Source organism: Monodelphis domestica, chromosome 1 (genome assembly GCF_027887165.1).
Source record: "Monodelphis domestica isolate mMonDom1 chromosome 1, mMonDom1.pri, whole genome shotgun sequence".
NCBI lineage: Eukaryota > Metazoa > Chordata > Mammalia > Didelphimorphia > Didelphidae > Monodelphis > Monodelphis domestica.
In genome coordinates, this window is record NC_077227.1 from 362,660,669 (window position 1) to 362,685,493 (window position 24,825).

Here is a 24,825-nt window from a genome sequence, read left to right on the forward strand (position 1 = left end):
TATATCCTGATTCTCTCGTACTGGATTAGCTTCCCCTTAGCTTTAGAGCTTAATGTAAAACTATACAAAATTATGTTAGAGGCTAAAAATGGTGACTTGCTTTTTTTCATGGTAGAGAACAAGATCATACTGTGCATTTGGGCCAGAAATCTCATTTGCTTTCAGCTCCAGACTCTAGGCACGGGTCCAATGCGCCTTGCGGCATCTCTGGAATTTTATGTGGTGGACGGTCGCCCTCTGGAGGGAAAATGGAAGACAGCAAGCAGGATGTAACCACCCTGTCACTAAAAAACACAGCTGAGCTCTGGCTGTTGGAGTTTTTCTAATCTGTTTTTCTCCAACCCAAATGATTTTTCTTGGCTAGTAAAATAACAGATTTTTCTATTGAGGGGCCTTCTGAAGCCTCAGCATGCTCATGCCTTGGGGAATAGACACTGAAGAGGAGGAAAGCATGAGTAGTACTATCTGAATGCTTGGAGAAGGAGAGGGAGTCAATGTTTTTAAGAGCAGGCATTTTAAGAAGAAATGACAAGTTTTTTGGGCTGGAAAAACTTGCAGCATTATCCTGAGGACTAGTGATGGGGAAACACTGATCTAATCCATCTCCTCCTTTATTACTGTGTCATCTTGGGCAAATGACTTAAACTCCCTGGGCCTCATTTGTAAAATGATGTGGGCTGTCCAAGAGGACTGCTCTTGCCCCTTCCAGCTCTAGATTTTGTAATCCTTCATTTTATAGAGGAGGAAACTTTGACTTAAAAAGATTAAACAAACAAAAAAACCTTAAAGAGATTAAGCAAGCTTGCCCAAGACACATAGCTAATTGGTGATGCCTGTTTAAAAACCAAATTTCCTAACCAGTACTTTCCCCATGATGCCACTGAGTTGCAGACAGTCCTGGGACTTTACCTGATATGCTAGGGGTCAATGACCAAGCAATCTTGTCATAGATGTTATCTTATTTGAAAAGGGCTATGGAGTTCCATCCACTACATACACACACTGGTAGGTTAGCCAATAGTCAGATCATCTTTATCTGTGATGACTGAGAAGCAGTGTGTCCTGTGTATTTTCCCATGATTTGAAATTCCTTAACCTCTCTTGAGAGGTCAGGGAGGGATAAGGTTATATAATGGAAAGAATGCTTGGGACTGGAGTCAGAGGATGTAGGTTCCAGTCCTGTCTCTGACATTTACTACTTGTGTGCCTTGGGCAAGTCATTTAGCTGTCCTGGACCTCAATTTCCTCATCTATAAGATTAGGGAACTGGACTAGATGGCCTCTGAGATAATTTCCAGATCCAGATTTATGAACTTCTTTCTTCAAAGGACACGAACAGAACAATGTCCAGATTTCTTCTTGGGTCCTGAACCCATTAGCATTTCCTTACTAAACATCTCTGCCTTGGGACTGGCTTGATCTTGACCCAAGAAGCTTGGTCAGCTAGGTCTCATCTTATTCTTGAGATCCTTAAGAAGTAAGATGGGCTCAACAAGATTAAATAAATTAAAAAAAATTTTTTAATAAGACAATTTATTCCCTGGCCTCCCCAAGAAGCCTTTCTTGATGCTCTGTGGAGTATTGTAGAGGTTACAGCTATTTGCTAAAACTTATATAGATACAAGCAAACTTCTCAACCCACTTTTGCAGGACATTCCTACAGCCTAGAAAAGAATGTGACCAGGGACCCAGTGAACTCTTCAAATGCTCTAGTTTAATGTTGTGGGAGTAAGATACAGAGGGAATTAGTTTACTCAGCAAGAACTTGGAATGATCGTCACATTCCAAGGGGACTTGGCAAAGCTCAACCTGAAACTGGTTCTTCACTGGCTTCCTTCCCCTGGGTGATGGTTTCCCCTTCCCTTCAGCACCTTTTACAACTCATTGGGATCATCTTGGTCAGCATAGATGAGAAAGCCGGTGAATAGGCTGTCTGTCCAGTAAGGATCATAGAAGAGTCCATTCTGCTCTGAATAGAAGATCTGTAGCCAGACTTCATCCCCTTGCTTCAGGGCTAGGATGGTAGAGCCAGATGCCACATCATGGTTTCCAGTGTTGGCATCAAATGTCCGGATCCGGTACTGTCCATTGTGTACCAGTCCAATGGCCAGGTGCTTGTTGGCTAGAGTGATGTCATAAGTGAAATAGTAGATACCAGGAAAACCACAGACAAACTTGCCACTGGACACGTTGTAATGGCCACCTTCATTCATCAGGATTTTGTCAAACTTGATTGGCAGCCTCTCCCGAGGGTAGCTCTTGGTGACAGCCACTGAGAATGCAGACCTGGCTCTGTTAGCACCGCAGATGCAGGGCCCTGGCATTCCTGTTTCCCCCTTCTTCCCCTTGGGTCCTTTTTTCCCAGTGGCACCATGTTTCCCTGGGATCCCACTGATTCCCTTGGGACCTCTGGGTCCAGCTCGTCCAATTGCCCCTGCTTTGCCCTTCGGTCCTGGTTTCCCGGGGTTCCCTATTCGACCACGTGCACCTGGAATACAAAGTAGGATGGCATGAGCTTGGAGATATTAATTCACTCAACAACCACTATTTGAAGATCTGGCAAACATGTTAGTGTGATGCTGGCTTGAATAATAATACTAATTAGCATTTATATAGAACCTTAAGGTTTACAAAGCACTTTCCAAATATTAACTCCTTTGTTCCTCACAATAATTCTGCAAGGAAGGTGCTATTTTTATCGCCATTTTGGTGAGAAAACTGGGGTATACAAAGAGTTTAAGTGACTTATCCAGAGTTAAAATCTAGTAAGTATCTGAGGTAAAATTTGAATTCAGGTCTTCCTGACTCCAGGTCTATTGCTTTGTGGTGGCAGTAGATGGTCTCTTTCAACCTTCTCATTTCACAGATGAGGAAGCTGAGCCTGCCAGTGATACTGAGAATGATGAAAAACACTTCCTCAAGGAGTAGTAGAGTTTAGGGCATATATTCAGGATGAGGAGGGAGTAGCTGGGAACTTGATCTAGAATACTTGGATATACATAGCATGTAATAGGAATAACTCCCCTTTATATTATGTTTTACAGTTTTCAGGGCATTTTTCTCACAAAGATCCAATATTATTGTTCTCCTCATTTTATAGATGGAGGCATCTGATTCCAAACTCCTGCTTTACAAGGTTGCTTCACATCTGTCCACTATTTGGACTTTGAGAAGAGCTTTCATCTCTCTTTCCTATCTATTTATCTCATTTGATCCCGACAATGTTCATTCAAGGGAGAGTAGGTATTTTAATACCCAAATGACAGTCTGGGAAAGTAAGACACTTAAAGGTTAAGTGATTTGCTTAAGATCAACACCAAAGTCAGCCCAGACTCTAACTTTACTATAGTCAATGTCAGTCAACAAGTATTTATAAAGGGTCTACAATGTGTAAGGTGCTGTGATAAGCACTAAATTTTCTTTTCTCCACATGGTACTGCCTTTATGTATAGATATAAATATTAAATATTTTATTTTTAGCTAAAAAGAGCTGATATAAATTTTATTTTGAGAGCTTCATGATATTCCTTGAGATAAATGGGGACACTCAGATATGTTGCAAAGCCAGGGCTAGGGATTACTAGGTTGGTATTAGTATCTGTAAAATGTTTTACAAACCTCAAAGTAGCATATAACTGCTATTATTTACCGTCATATAACTATTATTACTATTATTGTTATTATTATTATTACTAAATTTCCTTCTCCCTTACCTTCTTCTCCAGTTTCACCCTTTTCTCCATCCTTCCCATCCTGACCATCTTTGCCTGGGAAGCCCATCCTGCCCACCATGCCTGAAGGTCCTGGGGCTCCTGGAAGGCCAGGGGGACCCTGGGGCCCTGGAATGCTGCAGATGAGCTTGGGGGGATCATTCTGGAGTTCTCCTTGGGTGAAGGCACTGAGGAGTTGATTGGTGGCACAGGGGATGGCCCAGGCCAAGAACACCCAGGAAATCATGGTGGCTACCTGCAAGGAGGCAAGGGAGCCAATGAGTTTTGGGTAGTCAGGCAGAATATTAGAAGAAAAAGCTGTCTTTAAGGGCATGGCAAATTAGGCATTCTCCCCAGTTCGGTGCTGAGTGTCGGGAACTAGGATGGAGAAGGGAGAGAACAGAAGGAAGAGGAGGAGGGAAGGCACTGAAAAGCTGGGACTAAAGCAACTTCCTGAGAAAGCTTATTGTCCTCTTGTGACTCTTGCCTCCTATAATACTACTTCCTTCTGACTGTAGAGCCTGGTGCTTATGCCTTAGTTTCCATTAATCCAGACTGCCCTTAATGTGATGGAATAATGCTCAATGCTGATGGACTTTGGCTATTGGAAATGAGTACTTAGAAAGACTATTGGTAAAATAGGAAAATAATACCCAACTTCCCTTTCTCATGGGGTTATTATGAGGATGTGGAAAGCATTGCAAATCTGATGCAAAAGGTAGCGTATATAATGAGAAGCTTGCCCAGGACAGAAGAAGGGTCAGGACTTGTGACAATGCCCATTTTAACATTAATATTAACATTATCACTTCTGACACTTTTTTATTGATTTAAGATTGGCAAAGCATTTTTCATGTTATTTCATTTGATCCTCATACTGGCTCTGGGAGGTAGGTAGGTCCTATTATTATTCCTGTTTTACAAATGAGGATACTAAAACTTAAAAGGGATAAATGACTTGCCCAGGGTCTTCCTGACTACAAGTCCAGTGTATACAATGACATACTGTCTCTCTTAATGTTTGAAATGGTACTAGATGGCCTAAGAACACTGCAGGTCCTATGGTCTAAGCACTTAGAAACAACATGATCTGACATCTCACTGGGATTTCCATTTTATGAAATCTGATTCTCCTTGGCTTTGGTACTCTCATTTCCCTCCTATAGACCCAATCAGGTTTTTAGTTTTCTAGACAACAGAGATAGGTTACTAAACATGGTAAGACTTTGTGAAGGTCATTTCCCTTTATGATCTGCCATTTTATGATTTTGTGTCTTTCCCACTCACCTTTGCTTCTTACTTTTTGAAAAGAGTCTTCCATATTCCCATAATGTCCCAGGAGCCTAAACATAGTCTTCAGATATACTCCCACACAGCTGGTTGAGCTGCTTGAGACTGTTGGGATGGGCAAGAGCTAGAGGCAGCCAATCAGGGACATTCCTCAGGCTTCTGTGCTTGGGGGTCCTAGTTGCCTTTTTTTTTCCTTTCTAGTCCTCTCTGGCTCTGGTCCCTTTCTTTTCTCATCTCTTTCACTATAGAACCTCATCTAGGACTCCTAACTTTGTCTAGATGCCTTTGGCTACAGTCTGACTCAGCAGCTGCATTTTTAACTATTAAAAAAGGGCAGGTGAAGAATGATTCTTTCCATCTGGCCAACAAGAACAGGATGAGTCAAAGGAGACCCAAGAAACAGATGCCACCTATTCCCATTCAAACTGTGGCTATCAATCCAGTGTGGAAAATGGATGGAGGGAGGAGGTGCAATTGGGTAGTTCAGTGGATTAGGATAGGAGGTCCTAGGTTCAAACCTGGTCTCAGACACTTTCCAGTTGTGTGACTCTAGTCAAGTCACTTGACCCCCATTGCCTAGCCTTTACCACTCTTCTGCTTTGGACCCAATACACAGTATTGATTTTAAAACTGAAAGTAAGGATTTTTAAAAAATGGATGGGGGGGGGATGAATTTGGAGTCAAGATTTCAAATGCTAATCACATTTACTATGTCCATGATTTTGAGCTAGAGATAAGGTGGCAAAATGTAGGGTTAGCCAGCCTTAGGGGGAAGATAATAAGGGTTCAAGTCTTTGGACACATTGGTCGTGTGACCCTGAGTAAGTCAATTCTGACAGTCTTGTGAGAATTTATTGTTAAATTTTCACTGAGCATTTACATCTTAAAAAGCAGCAAACTACAAATTAGGACTTGCCTTATTTGTTTCATTGGTTATCTAGATTCAAGAAAAGGATGAAGAAAATATTAATGCAGATTAAACTTAAAAGTTGTTGAGGTACATTTTAATGATTTTGTTTTGTTTATTTTTTAAGAAATCTGGTTGTTAGACATTTATCAACATGCCATTCCTTTGCAGTGTCCTAAACTCTAAGACTTTAAATTGCAAAGCAGATGCTGACATGCATTGGAAGATGTAGTTTTTTTCCCTGAGAATTCTCTGGACTAATGAAATCAAGTCCACTAAAAAACAAAAAAGAATTCTTCCCAGAGGAACTCACCTTTCTAAGCCTCAGTTTTTCACATCTACAAAAGCGAGGGGGTTGATTTCAAAACTTCTTTCCTGGTCTAAATCTTGCCTTCCCCTTCAAGAAAGCAGCCTTCCCTTTCTTGATTCATACTCTCTTCCTAGGTCATCTGTGAATACATGTTTTTTAAAGACTATAGCAGATTAGAAGAACCAACCCTTGGAGCAGGTCTGGACAGTAAGAATGCTGCAACTTATTAGATTATAGACAGGTAGAGACACAGAAGAAAACACTGAAAAAGAAAAATCATCTGCTTTAGCTTACTTCTTTCTCTTCTCTGATATTTTGCGCCTGCTCAAAGAAAGAGCATACTACCTTGTTTCATTAATTACAATCCTGTTGAGATCAGTAACTCATTCACCTTTCTCTCTGTTTCTCATATTCTCAGTTCAATCCTCTAAGCTTGCTGAGCTGTGCTCCTTTACTTTCTGGGAAGGACAGTGATTGGACACTATTTTCTCGAAGGGAGAGACCAATTGGTTAAAAAAAAAAAAGAACTGATGATTTGGAAACTAGAGGTCTCTGCAGCATTAGAGGGCCAGGGCAACAGATATAGGAATTGTTTTGGAAATGAAGAGGACACTAGAGTCTCTTCTTAACCTGGAAGAGGGGGATAGGAAGAAATAGCCATCTTCAATGCTAGAGTGCCTCTCTCTCCTCGACTCTTCTTTATATTCCTGGTGGTCAAGTCTCTTCTCTCATATCCTGAAGTTGGCATATCCTTTTCTGATGTCCCATGGCCCACATCATGGCTTCTTAGGCTTTTAGGTAGTTCCAAGTTCCTAGCACTTCACAGTGGCAAGACAACTCCTTGTGAACACCATTTTGTTTGAGTTTTTCTGGGATACTTTTCAATAGGTTTAAAACCATAGACTCTAAAAAGACCTAGGAGGTCACTGATTTTGCCCTTTTTATTTGACAGATGAGCAGTTAGAGGCACAGTAGCTAGAGCACTGGGCTTGGAATCAGGAAGACTCATCTTCATAGTTCAAATCTGGTCTCATATGCTTTCTGGACCCTGGACAAGTCACTGAATCCTATTTGTCTCAGTTTCCTCATCTATAAAATGAATTGGAGAAGGAAATGGCAAACCACTCCAGTATCTTTGCTAAGAAAACTCCAAATGGGGTCGTGAAAGGTTGGATATGACTGAACAACATTTTACAGAAGAGGAAACTAAGGTCCAAAGACATGAGGTAGCTAAGGCCAAGATAATTGGAAAGTGTGGCCAATAGCGCCATAGTGGAATTTAAGCTATTTAAACTCTTTGGAGTGAGGAGTTATTTCTTTTAATTTTGGCTTCATATCCCCAATGCCTAGGACTTAAAAAAACAACAATGGCAAAAAAAGTGAACCTGTGATTTCAATGGTGTAGGGAATTTCCATTGAGAAAACTTCCTCTCCCAGAGGAGGTCAGTATCTTCTCTGTAGCTTAGATGCTTATGGCATTGAGTCACCTGGAGCACTTAAAGGCTAAGAGACATGCCCAGGGTCTTTCAGTCAGTATGTATCAGTTCTGGAACTAGAATCCATGTTTTCCTGTCTCCAAGGTTAGCTTTTTAGCCATTGCACCATGCCTAGAAGCAAGTATCAGCTTAATGAACTGTTTGTTGAGTTACTGTGCCCAGAACCCAGGCCTCCCAGGCCTTCAGATCCATAGTCTGCTGCTATTACCTAATGATGTAGTGGGAAAAGCACAAGGTTTGGGAGTCAGAGGATCTGATTCCAAATTCTAGGCTTCTTAATTGATGCCATCCATGACCTTGCAGTGCCACTTATTCCCTGTGACTTTGTTTTTGTTAAACAAAGGTACTGGATTAGAGAACCTCCAAGATCCCTTTCAGTGTTTTAAATCCTGTGACCTAGGAACCATTAGTTTCCCAGAGGTTAAACTTAGGCTATGTGGTATTCAATTTTTAATTGAATAGGGTAAATTAGGGTAAAACCCAGTTCCTATTCCCCCTGAAGTTTTCTTTCTAAAGATGACAAGACAGAGGACTACTGACAGTTTGACATCATTTCTCAAATATGTAGTGATTTATTTCTCCTTTTGGCCTTAGTTAATTCTCTCTCTGTCTGTCTCTTTGTCTCTCACTGTCTCTCTGTCTCTGTCTTGATAATCAGGAAGATGTGAGCAGAGCATGGAGGGGTTCTTTACATTCTTCCCACCATAGAGAGAGTCCTTGTTTGGTTAAACCACAGAAACAGAATTGTGGAATCTCAACTTGGCTTAACTCCCAAGACTTTTGCTGTATCTTCTCCTCCTCTTAAGCTTCCAGGGTTAAGTAGTTAATGATCCATAAATAAACTTGGAAGTTCAGGACTTAAAGGAATCAAGCAGTGAATTACATTTTGTGGGTGTGGAGGAGGAGTCAGAAAGTCTGGTAGGTCATTTTATCCACATGGGGAACTCCCTGATGTGAAAACCTCCACTGATGAAGATCAATAACTCATTTGTAACATTCTCTTTAAGGGTTGCTTGGCGGTTTTGAGAGGGTAAGTGATTTGCCTATAGTCATAGCAGATAACATATCAGAATCAGGACTGGGTTCTGAGGCTTTCCCTCTACCCTCTCTCCAAAGCTGCCTGAGTCACAGAGTAAAGACAAGATCAGGTGCCAATGTGCATGGGTAGAAGGAATTTCCTCTCTAAGAATTCCAGTGAAATCTCAGTTCCAAGCCAAAAAATTATTAATACAATGGAGGCGATGCTCCAGATCTCTAGGGTCCTTTTCATCTCTATGAAAATCTGTCTGTATGATTTGCCTTTCTCTGGAGAGTAGCCCAGCCCAGAGTATTTGGATTTATTCCTCAAATCCTGGAGCACTAGAATCAGGGAGTCCCACCCCTTTTCTTGAGGGAGAAAAGTTTAAGTCAAACTTGTGCTTAAGTTTGTTTTTTTTTAAACCCTTAATTTTCATCTTAGAATCAATATTGTATATTGGTTCTATGGCAGAAGGGTGGTAAGGGCTAAGCAATGGAGGTTAAGTGACTTGCCCAGGGTCATACAACTAGGAAGGGTCTAAGGCCAGATTTGAATCCAGTATCTTTAAAAAAAATTTTTTTTTAAGCCTTTACCTTCTGTCTTGGAACCAATACTGTGTATTGGTTTCTATATTTCTATATATGGCTTTATGATTTGCAAAGTGACTTCCTTACTTCATGCGATAGATAGTATAAGTAGTATTTTGCCCCATTTGTAGATGAGGAAACTGAGGCTCAGAGGGCCTCAAGTCAAGTGTCTTACCCATGACATCTGTGATGTTTGAGATTGAAACCAGGGGTGGCAACTTTGTTCTCCTTCAACATGGGCCCTGGATGACTTTGTCACCAAGTCTTGGACTAAATGGATCAAAAGGCTGACCTAGTAGGATAATTATTATTCTGTTCTTATTTTTAGTGTTCCAATGAATGGATGGACAAAGAGACAGGATGAGACATGCTTACATTAGAGATATTGGGTTTGATTGGGAAAACCACTTTGATAGGAGTAGGAATTCCCTAAAGCAGAATACTCCCATACTCTCATGGAATCCCAAGAAGCAATTAAAAACAGAGTTTTCAGTTTGAGTCTCTATTTTCCCCCCTCTGAAATGCCAGGAGAAAACAGAGGAGGGATGGGATAATCTTGTGTCCTTGACAGCTTGGTCATTGAGTACTCCTTATTCTTCACTTCACATTCTCCTACTATCCTTTCTTTCGGGAACAGACTTTAGTCTCTGGCTGCAGGTTTTTGCCAACACTGAAATCCACAGGATCTATTTGCCAAGGAACCAGGGAAAACATGTTGACCTAAGCTGACATTTTACTGGCTAAATATGGGGAAAATAGGTCACTATGAGAAACCTGATAGTTAGAGCTGTAGGCAGAAATTTTGAACTAATGGGTTCCAGAAGTAATTACAAGACATATCAAAATGTTAGTTATAGGAGAAGCTATCTGGAGCTGGGACCCAAATGCCCCCAAATACCCCAATGTGCCTGTGGTTCATGAATTTATAGATCTTGAGCTAGAAGGGATTTCAGAGACCACCTAATCAAATTTCTTTTTTGTTTCTTTCTTTTTCCCTAATAGATGAAGAAAGTGAGGCCTAAGAAGTTATGTGACTTTGTCTAAAGTCACCCAGTTAGTAAGCAGGAGAGGTAGAATTTGAATCCAAGACTGCTGACATCAAAGGATAGTATTCTTTCTATAGGACACACTGACTTCTGTGACAGGCTTGCCAAGTACCTTAAATTTTAATTTTTGCCTGCATTTCTATACTCAACACTTAGAACTGTGTTTTGCTCATGGTAAGTACATAATAAGTGCTTGTGGACTTAAATATTTTTAGAGAATAAAATTTTAAATAGTAAGAGCCCTCCAGATATTTTAGTTTAAAACCAGTCTTGAATAGGAATTTCGTCTACAGTATCTCCAACATGATCATTTAGCCTCTACCTGAAGACATCTAGTTTTGGGAAACTCACTACCTCACAATGGGGTCTATTACATTTTTTTTCAGTTCTAATTATTAGTGTTGATGTTGTTTTTTGAGTCATACAGCCAAAAATCTCCTTCTCTATGATTTTTACTTATTACTCTTAATTTTGACTTCAAAGCACAAACAGAACAAATCTAATACCTCTGACACTGCTACTACTCAGGTGTAGGCCCCCATCACCTCGTGCCTCTACTTTTGCAATAGCCCAAAGTGAGTCTACCTGTTTCAAGTTTGTTTCAACTGTACTCCATGTTCCATTCAGCTACCAAATGATTTTCTTAAATTTCGAGTCCAACTCTATCGCCTCCTTGGGCCCAGAAAAGCTCCAATTGCTCCTTATTGCCTACTAGATCAAATGTAAAATCTTCTGATTGTCATTCAAAGCCCTTCATAATCTAATCCCCTCCTATCTTTTTAGTCTTTATACAACCAACTGTAAGGATGATATTAGAAAATAAGTATTGTTTTATTCATTTAGGGATAAGAAATAAAGTGGCTGGCTTGAGAAAAGAACTGGAGTTTGAAGCAGAGCTGAGAGAGCATGTTAATTTCAGGTGTGACAGTTATAACCGTTTTTCTATGTCAGTTACTCTCTCTGGCAGTTGGAAAAAACACACACACTCAGAGGCTCTCTCAGCTGGAGGAAGTAACTTTTTTGCCTCTCTCTCTAAGAGAAAGATCTAAAGGAGTTCATTGTTTTCCTTTCCCAACTTGGGAAACATGATTGAATATCTATTGTGGTTTTATAAATTGTTTAATTGAGTCTGTTAAGACTCAGAGTTCTAATTTGATTCTTGTTGAGACTCAACCAGCTAGCCTTTGCTATTTTATAATTTGAAGGCAAAGTTAAGATTTATAAGGATATTAGCAGTAGTTTTATTTAGATAGTATAAATTTGGGTTAGTTAGATCAGGGAGGATTAGTGACCAAGGAGGATTAGTAGGAGGAGTGATTAGTGTGAAACACAGGAGAAGTGGTTCCTTATGGAACCTGGGAGTTTAGTTGGGTGAATTTAGAATCCCTTAAAATTAGAAATCCTTTATTTATCCTTGTATATTTCAATAAATTATAATAAGAGTCTCTTTAGTGTCCTTGCGCCTGGCCCTGAAGGGAAGTTCACATTTGAGCTTCACTTCATCACTGAGGATACTTTTGATTATCTCTATCAAAAGTATCCAAACAATTTTAACCTGATTGGCGAGTTAAACAGTTTTGAAACATTTTGAACCTATATTGGAACAGTTTTTCCATATAAATATTTTATTTTTACAACTCGCCAAATTTATTTTTACACAACACATACTTTTTGATCCAATGACATTGGTCTCTTGTTCCACAAACAAAACACTCTCTCTCTGTGCTCTGGTTATCTTCTCTGACTGTGTGTTAGACTTGAACCCTTTCCCTCCTCAACTCTGCCTTCTCTGGCTTCATTTAAGTCCCAATTAAAATTGCATCTTCTATAGAAAACTTTTCCTAACCCCTCTTAATCCTAATCCCCCCCATTTGTTAATTATTTTCTATTTATCCTGCATAGTTTATTTGTCCATAATGTTTGCTTGTTGTCTCCCTGTAGATTGTAAGCTCCTTAAGGACAGGAACTCTTCTTTGCCTCTTCTTGAATCCCTGGAGCTTAGCACAATGCCTGAAACATAGCAGGTACTTAATAAATGTTTATTGATTGATGACTTACTATTCTGCACAATATCTTTTTAAATTACTTTAAAATACCTCTAATCATTTCTCTGTTTTCTCCAAACTAACCATCTAGTTCCTTCAATAGAACCTTTTCCAACTAGGTTTGAGTCACCTTACCATCTCTGGTTGCCTTCCTTTGGACACCGTCCAGCTCGTCAATGTCCTTCCTAAAATGTTAGAGGCCACAAATAAGGTCAGAGAAATTCAGAATTGGAAGGGATTTCATAGGTTATTAGTCCAGCAATGACTAGGAACCTCCCTCTATAATATATTAGATGAGTCTATTCAGTAGCCTATTTTTCCAGAGAGGTTAAGTAAGTGATTTGCTCAAGTCATACAGGTAGTAAATAGCAGACTCAGGATTTGAACCCAGGTTTTGTGACTCCAAGTTCACTTTGGGTAGGGCTGGACAACTAAGTTTGCCTTCTGTCTTAGTACCAATTCTAAGACAGAAGAACAATAAGGGCTAGGCAATTGGGGTTAAGTGATTTGCCCAAAATCATACAGTTAAGAAGTGTCTGAAGTCAGTTCTGAACCCAGATCTTCCCCAGCTCCAGTCTGGGTGCTCTATCCACTGTGCTATTAAGCTGCCCTGAAACCAAGTTTTGAAACTTCTTTTTGTTCAGGAGAAGCATCTCAGCAGAGTAGAGAGATAACTGACCTTGATAGTCAAGCCAAGCCTTTGATTTGTGTGTGTCTTTGGGCAAGTCATTTAACTTCTTAGGGTCTTTGGGAACATTTCTTCTTTTTAAAAATTCAATTTTAATTTTTTAGTTCTAAATTTCCTCCCTTCCTCTTTTTCACCCATGCATTGAGAAGACAAGAAAAATAAAACTCATTACATCTATCTATCTATCTGTCTATCTATCTATCTCTCTATCTATCGTGTGAAAAATAAATTTCTATATTAGCCATGTTCTAAAGGAGAAAAGCAAGAAAAAAAATAGAGGAAAATATGCCTAAATCTGCACGCTTAATGTGGCTACCATGCTTTATCATGCATCATTTGGAATTGTGGTTGGTCTTTGTGTTGATAAGAGTTCCTAAACCTTTCAGAATTGATTATCTTAATATTGCTGTTACTATGTAGATTTTCCTCCTGGTTCTGCTCACTATACTTTGCACTGGTTGATGGAAGTGTTCTCCGAGGGAATTTTTAAGACTCTACGTTGCAGTGTAGTTGTTGACCAGTAAGAGCTTCCTACCTGGTAGAATCAGTGGGCCAGATTAAAAAACAAAAACAAAAACAACAAACGAAAATTGATCTATGCTTTCCCTGGATTTAGAAGTAGAAGGGACCTTAGGGGTCATCTAGCCCAACTTCATTGTGAGGAGAAAAGTGTTGGGTAAGTCACTGCTTATTGGCAAGAGAAAGTAGGCTTGGTGAGGGATTTCTTTGGTATGTTTGATATAGTGATGGGATATCCAGGTAGAGGTTCTTAGAGGAGGGGTCAAGATCAAGGAGTACAAGAAAGGAGAGAGGGCAAAGAGATAGAGTGATGGTATTACAAAGTGACAGGCATGCTTACTTAATACCAGGACAATAAATGCAGACATGGAGAATGAGCAAAAATAAATTAAGGACATAATATATTGGGTGCCAATACATACTATTAAAAAAACTCCCTTACTTTCTATTTTAGTAACAATTCTAAGACAGAGGGACAAGAGCAAGGCAAACAGGGTTAATTGACTTGCCTAGGGTTACATGCATAGTAAGTGTCTGAGGTCACATTTGAACCCAGGTCACTTGGACTCCAGGCTTGTCTCTTAATCTATTGTGCCACCTAGCTGTAAGCCAATAGATAATATTTTTAATTTCTATTGCTAATTTTGCTCATTAAACCAATATACCTGCATGTTAATGTCTTCAATATGAGTTTTACTCTTGGCACATTGCCATTATTATTAATAATAATAATAATAATTTTTTTAAACTCTTACCTTCCATCTTAGAATCAATACTGTGTATTGGTTTCAAGGCAGAAGGGTTAGGCAATGGGGGTTAATTGACTTGTCCAGGGTCACACAAATAGGAAGTGTATGAGATCAGATTTGAACCTAGGACCTCCCGTCTCTAGGCTGGGCTCTCAATTGACTGAGCCACCTAGTGGCCCCCTTATTAATTATTTTAAAAAAATCATTAAATGCACAATAGTGAAAGCTAGACATAGCTGAAAATAAAAATGCTGTTTATATTTTTAAAAGGATTCTTGGATCATGTTAAAGGAATTTAATAATCTTCATCCTCTGGGATTTGTATCATCACAAAATAATTCAGAACTTTATTCCTTTAATCAATCAAAGAGCATTTATTGTTTTTGCAATGGCTACGAATTATGTTAGATAGGTGCTGGGGATACAAACAGCAAGGTAAAGCAATCTCTGCCTTCAAAGAATTTACTTTCTTTTGGGGAAGGCAAGATGTACATTCATGGTATATATAAAATATTTTAAAAATAATTTGTTTAGGGAAGGCATTAGAAGCTGAGGGTGGGGAGGAGAGAATCCAACCTGGGAAGTACCAGGCTGCTTCCAAGCAATGATTTATTTGGGTCATTAGCTATTTGATGCCTTGAGAAATGAATAAATAAATAAGTATAACATTTTATTTTATTCACAAGTAAAAAGCCATACCCTCATCAAATATATCTACACTGTATTCAGACAAAGAGGAAGAAGGGAAAAAGGACTTTGTGCTTTTTAATCCAAGGTCTAGAAACATAAGTGGAATAGAAAGAGGGCATGAAAGATGGTTATTTAGCTCTCCCAATTCTTTAATTGGTTTCTTTCCTTTGAGGAGAATGGATTTTTAGAAGCCAACAAATCTCACTTTGAGCAAGATTCTCCTGTGCCTCAGTTTCCTGTTTTGTAAAGTGAAAAGATGTAAAGTCTTTGGGATTCATATTTTCATGGAATTTAGAGATGGAAGGGACTTTAGGGATGATGTAGTCCAACCCCTTTTTACAGAAGAAACAGGAGCTCAGAGAGTTTATATTAGTTGCTTAAGATCCTGTAGTAATGATTCTTAAAGGTTGGAAGAAAATATTTCCCCTTTTCTTTTGTATGTGCAGTAATGCAAGGGGAACTAAGGCACAGAGGTAGAGTATATATGTCCTAGAGCTATAACTAGGTCATTTTTCCACCTGGGGACAAAACCAGTTAGTGTCTGAGGCTGGAATATGAACTCAGGTCTTCTTGACTCTACCTAATTGCCTCTATTTCACTTGGATTGGAAGCTTTTACATTAGTTGTGTCTTTATGTCTTTTAATGACTGATGCACACCTGTGTTGGTGCTGTCTGGAAGAGGCTGTGAGCCCTTAATGGGTCTGAATGAGCCAGAGGAAATGTAGATAAGGCAGCACATCTGCTCCGTCCCCATGCCACTGCCATGTGTGGGTGAGTGTAAATAGTAACAGCTGGCATTTAAGAACATAAACCAGGGAGTAGGGTGGGGTGGGATGGGATGGGAGGCTGGGATGTGAAGCTGAATGGTTAAAGCTCTCGATATGACCCAGAAACACAAAAAGGAGGGTCCTTCAGAGACTGAGTCTTGTGAATAACAAACATGGGATAGCTGGTTAGGAGCAGGTTGTCCAAGGCAGAGTCTACAAAGATGGCAATTAGTGCAGCATCTACTGTTCTAAGTCTTGGTTTGAGTATTTCGGGGGGGTCCCTTTGGGTTTTGGATGGATGCTTTGGGAGACTTGGCACAACCTGTGGTGGTCCTGCAAGTGACTATCCACCCATGGTAGCAGCTAATGGTCAGAGTCCAAGAATGGAGAGTCTTTTACAGGGTTTAAAGATTCCTGAAAGAAAAGAAACTACAGGAGGAAGTTTGTGACGGCATTTATACCCAGATGCCAATTTTATTTCAGCATTATGTTTAAATCTGACCAAAGGGCCAGGGTCATTGATTAGAAAGAAGGTTAGCTCAGGAATTGGGGGATGAATGTAAGTTTTAGTCCAAGATTCACTGCTAATTAGCTATGAATCCTTGGCAAATTACTTAGCTTCTCTGAGCCCCAGGCTCCTCAGTTACAACATGAGGGATTTGGATGAAAACCTTAATTCTCTACATCTTGGCATGGTACCTCTGTTTTTGTTCCTCAGGGAACAAAATTCTGAGCAGTTTCCTTGCCCATCCCTGCCCCTTCCATGTCTGAGAAGCCATTATCCACTTCTCTTTAAGTTTACAATTTCCTTAGCAATTCAGGTCAGGGCAGAGGAGATGCTAGCAGCTTAAAACTGCCAACAGAATCTAGATACTCCTCTTCTCTCCAGCCTCTCTACACAGATTTTCTTTGTAACTTTCATTTTGCCTGGAAAACCTCCCCCCTCTGATAAGAGGCTAAGACCGGAAGATGCCTGGTCAGGGTGGGATAGGGCCGTGTTTGGTATTGGAAAAAGTGAAGGGTCAAAGGTAAGTGAAACTGATACTCACCAGGGCCAGTCTTTTCCAGAGGATTCCTCAGGGTCTCAGGCATCCATCATGCCACGAGCCCTCAATTCCTGGGCCATGGGGAATCTAGGTGGCTGCAGACAGCTCTCTGCCCAGGCTGTGCTGCAACTGAGGGCCCACAAGCTTTTGCCACGGTTGCCACTGTTTCTCCAAGTCCTGATGTATCCCGGCTTCTCCCAGCAGCGCTCACAGCTCCAGCCTCTGGCTCCTTTTGCCCAAAGCATAGTTTTCCCATCCTGTAATGGGATTGAGCTGCTTCCTTCTGGTCACGTGCCCCAGCCAATCACACACATGTGCTGGGGCTTGGGGAACGTTTTCTCTTTGTTTTTGCAATAAGTTGGAAAAAGTTTTAAGTGCATGTGGCAGCCAGACTCATCCCTCTGGGAAAATAGCGTGTGTGCATGGGTGTGTATGTATGTGTGTGTGTGTGTGTGTGTGTGTGTGTGTGTGTGTGTATCACTAAGTACATATGCATCTTTACATGTGTGAGTACATGTGTATGTATCTGAGCATGCCTGTCCATTTGCCCATGTTTACATGTATGTTTGAGTGAATGAGCATGTGCTTGCGTGAGTGTGTGCATCTGAATGTGAGTTAGCCAGAGTGAGTTTATGAGGACAAGTTGGTATTTTGTCATCCTCATCTCTCATTTCCTTGTACTTTGTCACACAGAGATTTGGTATAATTTCAAGGAAGCAGTAGCAGTGAACATGGGTGCAAGAGATAGTGCCTGTTTATCAAATGTCTAGCTATGTGTGACGTATCTAAGAATGACTCTGGTGAACATAGTTTCTTGAGAAGTCTTGTGATATAATCACCGTTTCTCAGGGCTTACAGTGTGTTATGGAATCAGTGATTGACCTCAAGCTTATCAGCCCACTAAAACCTTGTTTCTACCCAGGGTTCTTGGTTTTTTTTTTTTTTAAGTCCTTATTTTCTGTCTTAGTAACAACTCCAAGACAGAAGGGCAAGGGCTGAGCAAACAGGGTTAAGTGATTTGCCCAGGGTCCCACAGCTAGAAAGTATCTGAGGCCAGATTTGAACCCAGGTCCTCCCATCTCTAGGCTTGGAACTCTATCCATTGAGCAACCCAGCTTTCCCCTTCCCCCCAGGGTCTTGTGGTTACCTGTTGCTGCTCAGTTGCCTTTAGGTTTTCCTGCTTAGAAACTGTTCTTGGCTTCTGTCCTAAGTTCCAGCAGTGCTTCTTCAGCTGCTTATTGGACATTTTGAACTGTATGTTTTATAGGTGCCTCCAAATAAGCTTTTCTAAAACAGAACTCATTATTCTTCTTCTTGGCCAAAGGAATACTAATAAATGTTTAATAATCAACTCTCTGAAAAAATATAGCAAGAAACATTTTAAAATTTAATTTGTACTCATCACTTTTATAAGTCGAGACAGCCAATAAAACAATTGATTAGACCCAGAGTTTGCTGATTTCTGGGGTAAAAGTGCTCATGCTGAAAATTTAACAGTGGGAAAAGGACTTCTGGAAGTCAATATTGAGGAGAGGAACACTTTGAACTCACCCAAATTCACCTTCAAATAATTATAAAAAATATCTTAAAATGAATTCTGGAGTGGTAGAACCAACAAAAGATGGGGTGAAACAGTTTTCCACCCCAAGATAACACAGAAGATCATCAGGAAAGATGCATCTCAAAGGGGCAAGAGGGGAGTGAAATCCAGCATAGATAGTGTCCAAGCAAACCAGTAGTTGAGGGAACAAAATCCAGTGCAATCTGGTGCAGGTGGCATCTAAGCAAAACATCTGAAAACTTCCTCACAGCAAGATAACCAGGCTGCCCCAGTATTCCATAGGCTTGTAAGGCAGTAAGGCTGCCCCTGCACACCAGAGCATGCCAGCACAAGAAGCTTGGGACAATGTTCCCTCTACCTCAAGAACAGAGCCACACTTTAGCATATAGCTTAAGGTCACAAAATAAGTTGGTAAAATGAGCAAAAGACAAAGAAAAAAGTGGAAAAAAATCCCTAACTATACAAAGTTATCATGGTGACAGGAAAAATCAAAACATAAATTTAGAAGAGAACAATGCTAAAACAGCTAAATGTGATACCTGGAAATCTGGAAATGTGGAAATGTGAAATGGTGCCAGGCTCAAAAAGAACTTCTGGAGGAACTCAAAATCTATTTTTAAAATCACATAAGAGAGATAGAAGAAAAATTGGAAAATGAAGAGATGAGAGTGATGCAAGAGAATCATGAAAAAAAGAGTCAATAGTTTTGCAAAAGATATATAAAAATTCACTGAAGGAATAACTCCTTAAAAGTAGAACTAGCCAAATGGAAAATGAAGTACAAAAGCTCAATGAAAAGAATAATCCCCTAAAATTAGAATTGGGAAAATGGAGCTAATGACTCCACAAGACATCAAGAAACAATGAATCAAAATGAAAAGAATGAAAAAATAGAAGTAAAGCCTCCCGGCCAGCAAGAAGCTTTATGGTAGGAAAATAGAAAAGGGATAGAAGTTTTTGAATCCCGCAAAGGGAGTGAAAGAGCCGACCTTTGAGATATGAGTAATGAGTCAGTAATCAATTATTATTAATATTCGGGAGCCACAGCCATGCTTCGACCACTGGACATTACTTTTAAGGCTATTCCCATCCAGTGATCCCAATTCAACACTGCACTGGTCAGAGGATAATACTAGCTCAGTAGGGAGAGAGATTAGAGACTGAAAGAATTAGACAATGCTAGGTATTAGCATTGGAAAAGAGAGAGAGGCAGAGAGAGAGAGACCTGACCGAAGGGCCAGGCCTCAGGAAAGAAAAAGAGGAGAGAGAAAGGGGAGAAGTTAGTCTGTTGGGCAAACCTGTTGATGTCCTTGAAGTGGGTGGAGCTGGCTGTATTCCTACCTTTTATTCTCTTTGATACGCAAATGAACTCAATACATATTGATAAGTTACATGATGCCTCAATACATATAGATGAGTTACATAGTGTATTGCCATTGGATAATTGCAAATTATGACAAGGTGAAGGTGGGGTTATTATCCTCAGGTGAGTGAGACAAAGGGAAGCAAGGTTTCGCGTCCTAACTTCAGCCATGCTGGGAATAGAGTTCATTGCCATGCGCAGAATGGCCATGTGCTCACTCACAATCCTTGTCTCTCCACAATACCTATGGGCTGGACTGCTACAAGAAGCAAATGTGAAATATCTCATTGGAAAAACAGGTGACCTGGAAAATAGATCAAGGAGAGATAATCTGAGAATTATTGGACTAATTGAAAGCCATGATAAAAAAAAAGGCCTTACTTTTACAAGAAGTTATCAAAGAAAACTCCTGATATTCACAAATGAGAGGGAAAAACAGAAATTGGAAGAATCCACCAATCATTTCCCAAAATAAAAACTTCCAGGAATATTGTAACCAAATTCCAGAGCTCCCAGATCAAGGATAAAATGCTACAAACAGCCAGAAAAAAACAATTCAAATATCATTGAACTACAGTCAGGATTACACTGGATCTAGCAGCTTCTACATTAAAGGCTAGTGAACTTAAAATATGATATTCTGGAAATGAAAGGAGCTATGATTACAACCTACCCAGTGAAATTAAGTATAATCTTTCAGGGAGGAAAATGGATATTTAATGAAACAGAGGACTTTCAAGGATTCCTAATGAAAAGACTGGAGCCAAACAGAAAATCTGATTTCCAGAAGCAAGGCTCAAGAGAAGCATAAAATCCTTCTTCTATTTTTCCCTATTTCTGTTGTTTCACAGCCTAGTATTCATCATTACTTTATTCTCAATGCTAATATCCAATCAGTTGTCAAGTCTTATTGATTCTACCTTTATCTCATCCCTCATATTCTATTCCTTTTTGTTCCATTTATATGGTCATTAACTTAATTCAGGCCCCTTTCTCCTCTCTTTTGGACTATTACAATAGCTTTCTGGTTTAATTCTCTGCTTCCACTCTTTCCCGTCTCCAAACCATCTTCCATATTGCCAATGTGATGTTCCTAGAGCATAGGTTTGATAATGGCACTTTCCTTTTCAATAGGCTCAAATGGTTTCTTGATTGCCTTTTGGATAAAATGCAAACTCCATTGTGTGGCATTTAAGGTTCTTTGTAACCTGGTTCCAGCCTACCTTTCTAGGATGATTATACATTACTCCCCTTTATATATACTATAGTCCAGTCAATATTTTTGTTCTATTACACAGGCTATTGTCCATGTGTAACAGTTGGAGCAACAACAAGAACAATAACAATGATGGGACTAAGGGATTATGGCACGGCACCCACTCATTCTTTCTAAGGGGCCTCTGAGTTTTGGTCTGAGGCACATGACTTAGTATAGGTTCATTACTAAGGAAGACTGGTCTATTGTAAGAGGGGACAGAAAACCCTTTTATTATATTTTTCTGTTCATTAAATTCTAACCTCTGTGTCTTAGGGAAAACTTATTTAAAGCTTATATCTTGGTTGTGTCAAAAATTCCTTCAACAGTGGAAGTGTAAAAAGGGTATTATTCAGTGTTCAATATGGATCAAGTATTGTGAAAGAGAATTCTTTACTCTATTGTCTATCCTGAGTTAACACTAACTTAAGTACTTCACTAGATTGTGAAGACAGGATTAACTCTCCTTTGTCTACCTTTTGATTGAATCAACACAAGCTTGAACTAGGTGGAGGAGCTCATAAACCACTTAGTGAATTCATACCCTCAGAAACTTAATCAACCAGGATGAGTATTCACCTCTCCAGAAGGTGAAAACTTAACCTTTAAAAGGCGCGAAGTTGATTGCACAGTCACTGCCCCCTTGGCAGTGCTAGATAATTTGGAAACTGTGATTGGCTTCTGTGAAGAGCAGTAGGGAGAAGAAGTCACCATAAAAGCAAGCCCCAAACTCCCTTAGAGGGAGATTGTCTTTGCCCCAAACTCCCTTAGAGGGAGATTGTCTTTGAGAAGATAGTCTGAAGAGATTGTCTTCTGGAGATATTTTTCTGACTGGGGAGAGTCTTCAAGGGAGCTTCGCTGGAGACTGTGGCTTGGATCGTGGGCTTGGAGCTTGGCTTCAGCTTAGACTCTGACTCCTAGAGTACTTCTTGGGTGAGTGAAAGGCTGAGAACTAACTAATCTTTGCCTGGATTAAGCAGACCTGGAGTAAACACTTAGGTTGATAGGATAGATAACTTCTCTAACCTTTTATATTTCTCTGCTTTATCGTTTCCTCTCCATTTGGTAAATATTTGTAAATAAATTTCTGACTCAATATATAATAAATATTGGCGACCACATAATTTAATAAAATTATTGTCCAACCATTAATTTTCACCTCAGTATGAAATAGATACTATGCACAAAAGAAGTTATAATGGGCGTAAAAGACTCACAGCATGCATTAACAGAACATATTAAAATAAGATTTAGTAGTTTAACTTATAATGAATATAATACAGGTTCTAGGGTTTCTATCATGCCTCTTTCCCCTTGCTCATCAGGGCCCCAAAGTGTGGCTATTACAACTTCTCTCCGAATTCTAGGAGTAAATTTGAGGGAAATGAGGTAGTTTTATTTTTTTTTAAATTGTATTTAATTAGTCAATTTAGGACATTATTCCTTGGTTACAAGAATCATATTTTTTCCTCCCCTCTGCCTACCCCTTCCTGTAGCCAATGTGCAATTCCACTGGGCTTTACATGTATCCTTGATCAATACCCATTTTCATGTTGTTGATGTTTGCACTAGGGTGATCATTTAGAGTCTATATTCCCAATCATATCCCCCTCGACGCATGTAATCAAGCAGTTATTTTTCTTTTGTGTTTCTGCTCCCACAGTTTTTCCTCTGAATGTGGATAGCGTTCTTTCTCATAGAGCCCTCCAAGTTGTTCAGGATCACTGCATTGTCACTAATGGAGAAGAACATTACATTTGATTGTACCACAGTGTATCAGTCTCTGTGCACGATGTTCTACTGGTTCTGCTTCTCTCACTCTGCATCAATTCCTGGAGGTCATTCCAGTTCACATGGAATTCCTTCACTTTATTATTCCTTTGAGCACAATAGTATTCCATCATTTAAACAAATTTTATTTTTAAAACCCTTACCTTCCATCTTAGAATCAATACTAGGTATTGGTTCTAAGGCAGAAGAGCGGTAAGGGCTAGGCAATGGGGGTTAAGTGACTTGCCCAGGATCACACAACTAGGAAGTGTCCAAGGCAAAATTTGAACCCAGGACCTCCTGTCTCCAGACCTGGTTCTTTATCTCTTGAACAACCTAGCTTCCCCCTAGCTATAACATTTCTCATGTATGCACTCCCACTGATATTCCCCTTATTTATCAATTTATCAATATTATCAATTGATATCACTTAGCTGGACAGAATTTATTAGCTTCTAGGAATGAATATTTACTAAGGGGATATAATAAGAACAGTAATTTTAAAAAAATAAAAAAGATCCCCACAGAGTCCAAGGGAAAGTGACTCAAGCTTAGAGCACATATGGCAAAGGAGAGTAACTCAGAGTTCCTGTGAGTCTTATTTGCAGGAGGACCTTTTCTTCTATTAGCTATAGTATATCTTTCTGCTGGTCTCCTCATCAGATTCAGAAGCTGCCTTTACTTGGGGTGTCTGGTTTTAACTTAGTTCTAGAGGTAAACACCATTGCTAGCCTCTACCTCCCTGGGGATGCTATGATGTCCTTCTGAAGTTCACCAGGTTCTTCTCTGAAGAGAGAGGATTAGGAGAAAGAGACTTCTCTTCCCTTCCCTCACTCCCAATAGCAAGTGACTCACTCTCAGAGGCATGGATTCCTGAGTTTAAATCTGGCCTCAGGCACTTTCTGTGTCCCTGGGCAAACCACTTGACCCTGTTTGCCTCAGTTTCCCCATCTGTAAAGGAAATGGCAAACCATTCTAGTATCTTTGCCAAGAAAACCTCAAATGGGATCATGAAGAATTGGAAATGATGGAAAGACTGAATAACAACAAAAGGAAGTGTGTATAGAAATTGAAGAAAATTTGCCCCTACCCTTATATTCTCTTAGAAGGTTAATACTTAAACCTCATCAGAACATAAAGTAATTTATGAGACATCTCATTAGGACTTTCAAATTTTACCTTGCTTCTTCACTGTCCAAACAACTCTGGGTCTATTTTTTTCTGCTAAAAGGAGGCAGATATTAACTAATCCTTTGTCCTTTTCAAGAGTACTGGAATAGTCTTCTTGCTACTGGTCAGCTCCATTCATTGGACTCCAGACCTTTGGATTTCTCAAACTCACAAAGTTGACTTCAAACCTGAACATGTATCTTTCAAGAATAATGTTTGATCAGCTTTAAAAAAAACCCCAAACTATTTCTTTTTGCTACATTTTGAGTTTTGAGCTATCTCCTTCCCGCCCAACTCTGCATTAGAGAGGGCCAACATATATACATAGATTATATATATATATATAGTTATTATGTGTAAATAGATATTATATATAATATATGTGAAATTATATAATATGTACTTCCATATATCAGTTCTTTCTCTGGAGATGGACAGATTCTTCCTTTACTATTCCTTTATAGTTGATTTTGTAATGATGGGGAGTAGAACAAAAGAACCACTGGGGGAAAATGGAAGTTGAGAGCTCTACAGAGATTGAGGCAGAAACAGCAGTTGGAAACTGAACAAGGACTTCTGGGAAATTCTCCTGAGGAGCAGGGTCTTGGGTGCTGAGACGCAGAAGGGAGTGGAAGGAGGAGCTATTTCTTTGGGCCATTTTAAGATATCTGTGAAGATTTCTGACACTGACAGAAATCCTAACATTGTGGGTTCCTGTTTAAAACAAATAAACAGTCATATAGCAAATTCAGTCTCGTTTATTTACATCTAGAGAGTAAGCCCATTGGTAGACTCCATCTTGTTGCTAGTTTCCAAGAAGATAAAAGAGGAAGGCTT

At 39.6% G+C, this 24,825-nt stretch overlaps 1 protein-coding gene across 3 annotated transcripts; it reads right to left on the minus strand.

Annotated features, from left to right (window-relative positions):
* Positions 1–1,694: 1,694 nt before the first annotated feature.
* C1QTNF2 (C1q and TNF related 2) lies at positions 1,695–17,129 on the minus strand. Of its 3 annotated transcripts, XM_056811539.1 has the most exons (5): positions 16,873–16,887; positions 12,545–12,594; positions 6,221–6,356; positions 3,714–3,966; positions 1,695–2,488 (listed from the first exon to the last, which is right to left on the minus strand). In XM_056811539.1, exons 4-5 carry the CDS (start codon positions 3,955–3,957, stop codon positions 1,875–1,877), a joined length of 858 nt encoding a protein of 285 aa, XP_056667517.1. In that variant the 5' UTR covers positions 3,958–3,966; positions 6,221–6,356; positions 12,545–12,594; positions 16,873–16,887; the 3' UTR covers positions 1,695–1,874. The 3 variants fall into 3 exon arrangements, with proteins under 3 accessions (XP_056667517.1, XP_007474027.1, XP_007474028.1); XM_007473965.3 differs by lacking the exon at positions 6,221–6,356 and having other exon boundaries at positions 16,873–17,129; XM_007473966.3 differs by lacking the exons at positions 6,221–6,356; positions 12,545–12,594 and having other exon boundaries at positions 16,873–17,129.
* Positions 17,130–24,825: the final 7,696 nt, after the last annotated feature.

What these genes read in the sequence shown, in the direction of transcription:
- C1QTNF2 (XM_007473965.3), bottom strand. Translation starts at nt 16,915, where the DNA reads ATGCCTGAGACCCTGAGGAATCCTCTGGAAAAGACTGGCCCTG. An exon ending in TCTGGAAAAGACTGGCCCTG is followed by an intron (nt 12,595 to 16,872) that starts GTGAGTATCAGT and finishes CTAACATTTTAG; the next exon opens with GAAGGACATTGACGAGCTGG. An exon ending in GGGTGAAACTGGAGAAGAAG is followed by an intron (nt 2,489 to 3,713) that starts GTAAGGGAGAAG and finishes TTTGTATTCCAG; the next exon opens with GTGCACGTGGTCGAATAGGG.